Source organism: Nelusetta ayraudi, unplaced genomic scaffold, assembly GCF_046127955.1.
Source record: "Nelusetta ayraudi isolate G7.1 ecotype Tasmania unplaced genomic scaffold, CSIRO-AGI_Nayr_v1 ptg000084l, whole genome shotgun sequence".
In the NCBI taxonomy this organism is placed as follows: Eukaryota; Metazoa; Chordata; class Actinopteri; order Tetraodontiformes; family Monacanthidae; genus Nelusetta; species Nelusetta ayraudi.
Genome location: NW_027466134.1, coordinates 2,739,750 through 2,749,526, shown reverse-complemented (window position 1 = coordinate 2,749,526; position 9,777 = coordinate 2,739,750). Strand labels below are relative to the sequence as shown.

At 47.8% G+C, this 9,777-nt stretch overlaps 1 protein-coding gene across 2 annotated transcripts; it reads left to right on the top strand.

The window, feature by feature from the left end:
• The first annotated feature begins 1,127 nt into the window (after window positions 1–1,127).
• On the top strand, window positions 1,128–8,748 carry depdc1a (DEP domain containing 1a). 2 transcript variants are annotated; one of them, XM_076045475.1, is made up of 12 exons: window positions 1,128–1,348; window positions 2,049–2,314; window positions 2,404–2,542; window positions 2,678–2,802; window positions 2,902–3,032; window positions 3,144–3,191; window positions 3,862–3,999; window positions 4,430–5,359; window positions 6,521–6,693; window positions 6,811–6,987; window positions 7,154–7,360; window positions 7,589–8,748. In XM_076045475.1, the coding sequence occupies exons 1-12, from the start codon at window positions 1,301–1,303 to the stop codon at window positions 7,715–7,717; spliced, it is 2,511 nt and encodes an 836-aa protein (XP_075901590.1). In that variant the 5' UTR covers window positions 1,128–1,300; the 3' UTR covers window positions 7,718–8,748. The 2 variants fall into 2 exon arrangements, with proteins under 2 accessions (XP_075901590.1, XP_075901589.1); XM_076045474.1 differs by having other exon boundaries at window positions 6,811–7,002.
• The last annotated feature ends 1,029 nt before the right edge of the window (window positions 8,749–9,777 follow it).

Genomic DNA, 9,777 nt, shown 5'->3' with positions numbered 1-9,777 from the left:
CGAAGCGCTGTTTATTTATACTTTGTTTTGGAATTAAACAGCAACATCGAGGTTCATTATTCATGTGTCTTAGAGAACTAAACCGCGTTTGTGACCGTTTTAAATGCCACAAAACGGTCATATTGACATTGCAAAAAAAAAAAAAACTCCGACCTGCAGGCTTATTGGTTTTGCACGCCACGCCTTTTTGAAATGCAAACTCCTTCAAAAATATATACTCAAGCTTGCAAGTAGAACGATTGGCTACAACTTTCTACACTGATTGATACTGAAGACATCAAATATATGAGCAAAAAAGTTATATGGAATTCAGCAGCAAATAAAAAAATATGTTAAATAACTAAATTTCCATGAAAGGTGGCTATTTTGAAGAATTGAAATTTAAAACGTGTTTGAGTTATTGTTATTTTACACTTTTATTGTTTGCTTCACAATTCCATGTGTGTTCATATGTAGTTGTGATGCCTTGGATGAGAAACTGCAATGTCAGTAGTCATGAAAATGAAAGAAAAGACATTCAATTGATAGGGTGTGTCCAAACTTTTGAATGGTAGTGTAGATCCACAATTCAATCTCTTTTATACATTTATTTATTTTTACATTTCTCTGTTACACCTGTCCCTGTCCCTTTGGCCTCCATGCTTCCCAGCTATTAACACTTCTATGGCAGCGGTGACCCATCCTCCTAGTATCATCTCCTTTCATGTCTCTTACTCCCCTTTGCCTAAACTTTCCGTCTTTGTGTGTGATCCTCACACGCTCTTTCTTTGCTTTGAAACGGAATTAGACGCGCAAAGAAATGCTAATGTAATAACAATTTGCATATAAATGAGCGGATGCCAGCGTATTAAACCCATACCATTCGTACTGTAGGACTACAAACAACGTTTAAACATCATTTTGTATGTGTGATCATTCCGAGAGATGCAGCCAAACAGTAAAATAGCCCGACAATAATCGTTTATTTCAATATTGTCGTCAAGTCAACCCTTTCGGCGACGGCGTGTCTGTTATGGCTGTACTCCCCACCCGCCTCCTCAGTTCGATGCTAGTCACGTGGTACGCATCCCGTCCAATCACACGGTCAGAAGTGCTCGGCTCGTAATTTTGAATAGACGGGTAGCGACCAAACGAGCTGCGCGAGTTCAGCTCAGTCCTCCCCCTAAACTTGCAGCCGTATCGAACCGCCCTGTATTTTTCCCCCTTCGTGTTTTTCTTTTTGGCGGAGCTGTGGATATGAATTTTTTTATACGCTGAATGACATTTTAAGCTGTGTGTGTCTTTCTTGGTTATTACAAACATGAGTTCTCATGTTATTACTCCCGGGCCTTACCGAGCCACAAAACTGGTAAGTCGTCGTTTCACGGTTTGGTCGAAGTTTGCCAGAGCAGCGTTATGCTGGGAACTGTAGTTTCATTCATGCACACAGCGTACGCTGTTATCAGTTCGTAAAACTAACGCGTTTTAGACCATAACTCGGGTTTTCGGCACTTGATTTGGGACTCCGTCCGTCGTTAAGTCTCGTTAATCCGCCCTGACCAAGCTAATCGCAGCTAGTTGTTTGCCCTGCAACGTTTTGTTGCCGTTTATCCTCAAGCGAACGAACTGGTGAAAAGCTGTGTAATGTAAAAGAAGAATTTGACTGAATGAAAATACTAATTCGGGCTTATTTAAAGCTCATCTCAACTCTGTCACATAGAAAACTGTGATTTATTTATTCATTTTTTGGTTTGTTTGTTTGTTTGGTCTTTACTGTATCACCCTGAAATGCATGGAGGTGTGAAACACAACATTCTAGAATATTAGCAACTAGGCGAGAGTCAAACATGTTTCAGTTAAACAGTAAATGTAAGAGAACTCTATCATATCGATCTTTTTATACAGTAGAGAGATTGATGGCGTAGACCAGTACTTGAAATCCCAAAACTTTTCGTTCTTTCTTTCTTTTCTTTTTTTTGTAAACCACCTACAAAATTGTACCTATACTTTCCTGCCATTGCCATGTCTCCAAAAAAAAGTTTATTCAAAATTGTCTTGCTATTTTTCAGTGGAACGAGGTGACGCGTCTGTTCCGGGCGGGTATGCCCCTCAGGAAACACCGGCAGAACTTTCGTCACTATGCCTCCTGCTTCACTGCCTCGGCTGCTGTGGACTGGCTCCACGAGCTGCTCTGCAGCAACAGCAACTTTGGGCCGGAGGTGACCAGGCAGCAGACTGTGCAACTCCTCAAAAAGTTTCTGAAGAACCATGTGATTGAAGACGTGAAGGGGCGCTGGGGCAGCGAGGATCTGGAGGACAACAATACACTTTACAGGTTTGGTGGAGTGAGTGGGCGGTGCCTGGACCATGCACTATGACATAGATCGTATCTAAATATGACGGATGTCCTCTTTTTCTCCAAAGGTTCCCGTCTACCTCTCCCCTGAAGCGCATTCCTTCTCCAGCCAAAGCCCTTGGCTCCGCAAGGAAAAGGTCGTCCTTCTCTGACAAAGAAGGATTCTTTAAGTTTAAGACCTTCAAGAAACAGGACAAGGAAACACAGGTGTGTGTGTGTGTGTGTGTGTGTGTACGAGTACAAATATACAAACAATATTTAACAATTAGAAAGTCATTGACCTGTATTTCTGGGTTTATTTGGTTCTGGTTGGTTTTTATTTTTCGTTATTTTGTCATCCAGGAAAATGTGGACCCATCACTTGAGTCGGAAAGAGAGAATAAGCCGCTGGAAGAGGCGGAGCTGCAGCGGCGAGAGCTGACGCTGGAGGATGAGCAGCAGATCTGGAAAGATATCACGTTGACGCAGTACATAAATGAACACACGCACGCACGCTGCAGGGAAATGGGAGGGTCGGCGCGGAAGGAAAGAATTTTAACCCTGCCATTCGCTGTGTGTTGTTTCAGCTTGAAGAAGATTCTGGGGGTTTCATCCCTCGATGACGTTTTAGACCAATGTCACGTGAGCCCCCAGAACATCATCCATAACATGACCAAAGTCAACAAACACGGAGTGGTCACGCTTGAGGACAAAACCGGTAGGTTGGCGCATGGGAAACAACTGGGGTCAACTCCCTCCAGTGACCTCCAGGTCACAGCTCAACATACTGTAGCTGTTGCTCAGGTTGACCTGTTGATTATGTCTCCAGATGACCTGCCACACTGGGTGCTGAATGCAATGAAGAGCCTGGCAAACTGTGAGTACCGAGAGTTTGACCACCACCCGTTGCCCCGTTTGGCACATTTTGGTCAGCATAAAAATAGACCGTCATCGTTGTACCGCCGCAGGATGTCTTAAAAGGCCCTGAGACACTGTTCGATATCTGCCCGACAACCAATGCTGGTCTTGCTTTGCACCGTGAGAGAGTTTTTAAGGACGGCCGTCGTCACCGTCTAGCGACCAAAGAGGGCCTACGATAAAAACAAATCATACGATGGTTTGGTTTGATCATCTCACAATGTGTAACAACCCACGACTACTAACCAACCAATAGAAATGCAGCAGCAAATGACACCATGATCACCACAACATGGACAGAGAGATATCATATAATCACCTTGACCGATTCCAATGAAAGTTACGCTATTTTTAAATGCTAGTAGTGTAAATGCTAATGCTAGCAGAAGCCAGTAAAAGTGTAAAATAAAAAGTGTGGTTCAAATTTGCATTTTCTTTTCAATATAAAAAAAAATAAATGTTTCCAATGTGAGTTTTCATATTTGTTTACGCGGAGTAGACTGATCGCACCGTCAGCACGAGCGCGGCTCCGCCGTGCCGTGAAGACTTTACGATTTACCACGGCCTACGGTCTTCAACATGAAGCTCAGCTGCAGCGACAGTGCCGTAACAACCTCATCCTTCCTCAGGGCCAAAATATGACAGCGAGCACCCTTCCTATCCCGGCTTCGAGAGGGACGTCTTCAAGACGGTCTCGGATTACTTCTACAGCCTCCCGCAGCCGCTGCTGACCTACGAGCTGTACGAACTGTTCATCAATGTGCTGGGTAGGTGGTCGCACCGAGGTCACTTCCTGTTTGTGTTGAGGGAGAAAAAAAAACAAGACCGCTATTAAACCACTCACACGTATTTGCTGTTCTGTCCTGTTGGTGGCGGTGGCGCTCATCGACCGAAGCCGTTGCCCATTTGACCGCTAACTCAGGAACTGGATGTTGTCCCTTTGTGTTTGTGAAGTTCCTAACCGCAACATGTGCAGTGGTGTCTCTGCGTGTTTTGCCTGTTTGTTGTGACCCGAGTGGTCGTGCCATACCGGTTTGAAGTGAACTAAACCCTCTCCTCTCCTCCGCTGACCCACCGCCTTGCACCGCCTGCCTGCCTGCCTGCCTGCCTGCCTGCCCTCCGCTTCCACTTCCTCTCTCTCTCTCTCTCTCTCTCTCTCTCTCTCTCTCTCTCTCTCTCTCTCTCTCTCTCTCTCAGTGTTCTGTGGCTACGTCACAGCGCCCAAAGCTCAGCAGCAGGGCAAACGCAAGAGGGGCGACGCGCCGCCGGCCAAAGCGTCCTTCCGCTCCACCGAGTGCCTCCTGCTGTCGCTGCTGAAGCAAAGCACGTGCGACGAAACCGAGTCGCCCATGAGGGAGGTGCTGGGCGGGAAGCTCCAGTCGCTGATGTCGACGCCGCGAGCGGGCGGCGGGGGCGAGGGTCACCTGGGCGGGAGCCGCGCCACTCTGAGCGCCCTGGGCTTCTCGAGGCCTCACAGCAGAAGCTGCTCGCTGGAGAACATTCTGGACGACTCGGCTCCTCTGACGCGGCAGCAGCTCTTCGCCTCCGCCGACAGCCTGGCGTCCCGGGACGACGGCCCAGTCCGCTCGGCCTTCCGGCGGCAGGCCACAAACTTTTTCCCCGGCGCGGGCTGCCAGTACGGCCCGCGGGCCGCCACCAGGAAGAGGCCGGCTTCCCTCCTCTTGGGCCGGGTGCCGCCGAAGACGCAACCACAGCGGCCGCGCAGCGTCGGCAGCTGCCTGGACATGGTGGCGGAGGAGACGGGCACAGACTGCGGGCCGCGGCGCCGCTCCAGCAGCTGCCTGAGCGTGAGCTCGCCCTCTTCCTCCTCCCAAACTCCTCCCCTGCCCCCCTCCTCTTCCTCCTCTTCCATTTCCACCTCCACCTGCGCTTCCTCCTCTTCACCGGCCAAAGCGCGAGGGTCCGACCCGAGGACGGGACCCTGCGGGCCGAGAGCCGCTTCCAGCACCTGCAATCTCTGGACGCTCAGCGCCGCGCCCACCGTGGCCCGGCGCTGCCTCAGCTCTCTGGAGCTGTCCAAGCCCGCACGACCCGCTTCACTCTTCAGAACAGCTTCCCTCGCACCCGCCAGCAGCTCCACGCCCCCACAACCCAAACCTGAGAACAGTAAGAGTCTCTCCCCTTTACCTGCCTGCCTGTCTGTCCGTCTGTCCGTCTGTCTGTCTGTCTGTCCACTGGCTCCCTAATCAAACTAACCCTGTCTAACATTTAACCACCATCTGGTATGTTAGGTGAGTATCGGACCACCCTGTCATATTTTTCTTGTCAAATCTTTGCATGACACTGAGATGGAAAACGATCCGGTGATTTAGGATGAATTGCATGCGTTGCTCGTTCAGATCAGTGATCTCATTTCTGAATCGCTTCTGCAAAAGTGTCGTTACTGCTGTTTTGCCATAAAAGAACTGACTGCATAAATACATTGCTGACTTCCAATAGCTGACCACATGCTAATTGCAAATGACAGCGGTGCTTTGTGTGCCGAATATGTGGGCGGGAGTTATACAGTTCACTCAAAGCCAGCGTGTAAAAAGTTCGGGACAGTTTGGGACAGTGGGCTCTCACCCCGGCTGAGAAGTTCATGCGACAGTGATTTTATATCTTTGAAGGAGGCCTCTACCGTGCCCTGGTGAAAGATGCATCTCAGAAAGCTTCTATAAGCAAAACGTTGATCAGTAAAACTACAACATTGTTGTGGTTCAAAGACAAAAGATTTCCGCAGCTGGCCGTCTGGTCAGTCAGAGAACAACATGTTAGACAGGGAATTAAACTTAGTTTAGTCTGAATTGGGTCAAATTGAGATTATGTTAGAGTTATAGTGCGATTAGGTGCGTTCTGAAGTCTGATATTAGTGACTGTTTTGACCTAGCGTGTGTCAGTTTTGAGATCGCAAGTGATGGAATTCCAATGCTCACCTGAGGACTTGGAAACTCGCCCTTTGTGTGTGAGGGGAAAGAGCCAGGTGCACTTTAGACAAATGTCCCTGTGCTGAGCATCGACTCCCTCGCGCACCGCCGCAAACACACAAACACACAAACCAGGCTGTTAACGTTTATGAGCGCTTAATCTGCGTGAAATCCAACTTTGCCCAATCAACTCTCTGTCGTAGCTGTAGTTGCTTCCTCCATCCATCCATCCATACATCTCATCGTCCATTCAATCATTCAGCCAATGCGATGGATGTATGTGTAAAGCGAGCGTGATGCCTCCGCCTCCACCGTCTCTCTGTCGCCACACTGTGGTAACGATGTTCGCGCACGTGTGCAGGCCTCCTCAAGCCTCAGTCCGAGGCGGTCGCCGTGGAGGCCCTGCAGCTCTGCACCCTCCTGCTGCCCCCCACCTCTCGCAGGAAGCTGCAGCTCCTCATGAGGATGATGTCCCGCATCAGCCAGAACGTGGACATGCCCCGCCTGCACACGGCCATCGGCACACGGACGCTGGTGAGAACCCAAACCCGATTGAACACTGAGCGCGATCTCGCCGCTGCCGCTTGTCTGGCATCATGGAAGAGAAGACGCCTCTATTCATCTGTTTTTCCACTTTATTCCTCGCCACAGATGATCCACACGTTCTCCGGCTGCGTTCTGGGCAGCGCCGTCGAGTGCGACCTGGACGAGCTGCTGGCCACCCGGCTAGTGTCGTTTTTGATGGACCACCAGCAAAGCATCCTCTCGGTGCCAGAGTACCTGCTCAACGCCATCAACAGCCACGTGCGGTACCTCCGATCAGTGCAGGTACACACAGCAACTGTATGTGCACCTGGCATTCCGGCTTCATGTAGACTTGTTGCTTGTTGCTTCGATAAAACGTGTTGAAAATCAGCACACAAAAAAATTTGCAACCAAAAAAAAAAGCGCGACTGTTTTGCGTCAACCTCACTCCCGATGTTTTTCATCTCAGGTGCCTGTCAACGGTGACCTCGGCACTCGCGACGTCGATCCGGCCTGCACCCCGCTGCCCATCCACACGTTCTGCAGTCAGATCAGCAGCACCGAGTTTGAGCAGCAGAAGCTGGCCGCTTCCCAGAAGGCCATGGAGGAGCTGCTGGAGATGCTGGTGACGGACCAAAGCATCAGCCAGAAGGAACGACACAAGAAACTGAAGCAGGTGGGTGGGAAAAGATTCACTTGGGGTGGGGGGGAATAATAATAATAATTAATTAAATAATTAATTAATTAATTATTAACTCGCTCACGTAGCTCACTGGCATGGTCGGGAGGGGGAGGGGAACTGAAATATGCTGAAATCTAAAATGTGGCCACTTGATGTCGCCGTTTCTTCTTCAAATCCAGACATTACGCAGTAGACCTCTAATCGAGCATCTCACCGCTTCAGTTTCAGAAGTTGTACCCTGAAATCTACCGTCGGCGATTCCCCCCTTCAGAGCGGGAGAGCAGCAAGCCAAAGATCAAACCGCCGCTCCTAAGCATCAAGAAAGCCAAAGCGTTCGGCATCAGGAACTAGACCCAACCAAAGACGCGTCGCCGCCCTCCTCAGGCCTTTTTTTTTTTTTTTTTTTTTTTTTTTTGCTGCACCGAAACAAAGACTGTTGCTCTAAGGCAAAACTTCTCTAATTCCACCGTCTTCATCTGTTCTTTTGTGTTATTATGTTTATTATGTTATATTAAGAGTACGTTTTGGGAGAAGGACTATGCAAATGTGTGCGCACAGTACATTTAGTTAGCGAGTTGTTAACTTATTTAAGTGATGTCATTGGAAGTAGTTCACTAAAACTTTGTTTGGATGCTTTTGTCCTTTAACATGACTGCTTTTCAAGAGCGTTTTTATCTGCATGAAGTTGAGTTGTTTTTGTTTGCTGTAATTTGCCAGATGTTCTTTCTTGTTTTCTTATCTCCCGAACTGAGCTCTTTCTGTTTTCTTTGCACTCCCCACCCTCATTGAATACTGTCCGTGCTAGAACGGCCCCTGCCAATTGGATCGCACTGGATTCAGCATTTGTGAGTGTTCAGTCAGCTTGTCAATCATCGGAATCGTTCATTTGTGTGTATTTATCTCTTATTCGGCCGTAAGAGAGACAGAAAGAAAGTCTTTTGTGTCATTTTGTGTAAACACTGTGCTAGAGTACAATCTCAGAGAAAAGAGACTCCAGTGGCTGTCTGTGTCTGGCGCTCGTCGCAGTGATGCGAGTGGTGCATTGCAGTGAAGGCGCCAGCGAGGATCAGTCCACTCTGGTGCAATACAGAGCCATAGGATGTCACAATGTCGGAACGCGATGCGACACAAACTGAAGAAACCTTTTTTGTTAAAGGAGGAAATGAAGCTTTCCTCTCCCTTATTTAAATGAAGTATTAGTTCTCACCCGGTGTGTTCTGGATATGCGTATACCTCCGGATAAAAGCATGTGCTCGTGCGGTACCGTGTTTCTGCTACTTGACAGTGCGACAACCAGTTCTAACCAGTTTTGTGTTGTGGACGAACAGTTGTACTCTGGTTTTTACTTTGGAAAGTCCTGGGAAATAAACCTGTTTTAGCTCGTGTGTGTGTGTGTGTGTGTGTGTGTGTGTGTGTGTGTGTGTGTGTGTGTGTGTGTGTGTGTGTGTGTGTGTGTGTGTGTGTGTGTGTGTGTGTGTGTGTGTGTGTGTGTGTGTGTGTGTGTGTGTGTGTGTGTGTGTGTGTGTGTGTTCAGGCCTAGTTAAACCAAGACTAAATCACAATTATGAAAATAGCATCAGTTGCAACTCTCCATCATAACCTGTATGCTTAACCACTCAGGTAAGTAGATTATCTTGGTAAAATTGTGGGAACCACTTTTGTTGGATTATAAGAGAATAATTTTGGGATTTGGGGTAAAAATCAGAGACTTTGCATTAAGTGTTAATGAAGATTAGGTGACTTGTGTATTTTCTGTTTTGTATAGTTTAACTGTTTGTTGTCTAACGTGGTTTATATTAAATACACACATCAAAATTCAGCTTCTGGATCGTGGTGGAAAAAGGCGTACTTGAATGCCACAAAACACTTTTGGAAAACTGATTTGAGGTGAGATCTGAGTTTGTAAATGAATCATCGCTCACTCGCAGGCATTCGTAAAAGATAGATTTTTATTGCTTTATTTGTTTTTGCATTAGTCCATCATGTCCAAATCCACGGTGCTATGACAACTAGTCCAGCAACCTCAGCTATTCATTTTTTTCATTTCCCCCCCAAACAAAGACAACAAAAGTCAGAGTTAATAATTTATCCCCCATGTTCATGTTCGCTCCTCCTCCTCCAGGAGCAGGCCAATTAAAATAGTTTGAGCGGAGCTGTTGGAAGCCGTCTGGAACAAATTAGACTGGACTTTTTCCTCAACACACAAGCAACCAAAACCTCCAAACTGTTTTACCAGCTTAACTTTATACGACTGACCCGCCGCCGCTGGTCACCGCGAGTGTGCTGGTGTGTGTGTTCAGAGACCTGAACACGGGAGACGCTGTGAACTTCTGTATCTGGAGCAAAAGCAAAAGGCCAAGACGCTGAAAAGGAGAGGAGACAAAGGCGACTTGTTCAGACCAGGGAGCAAA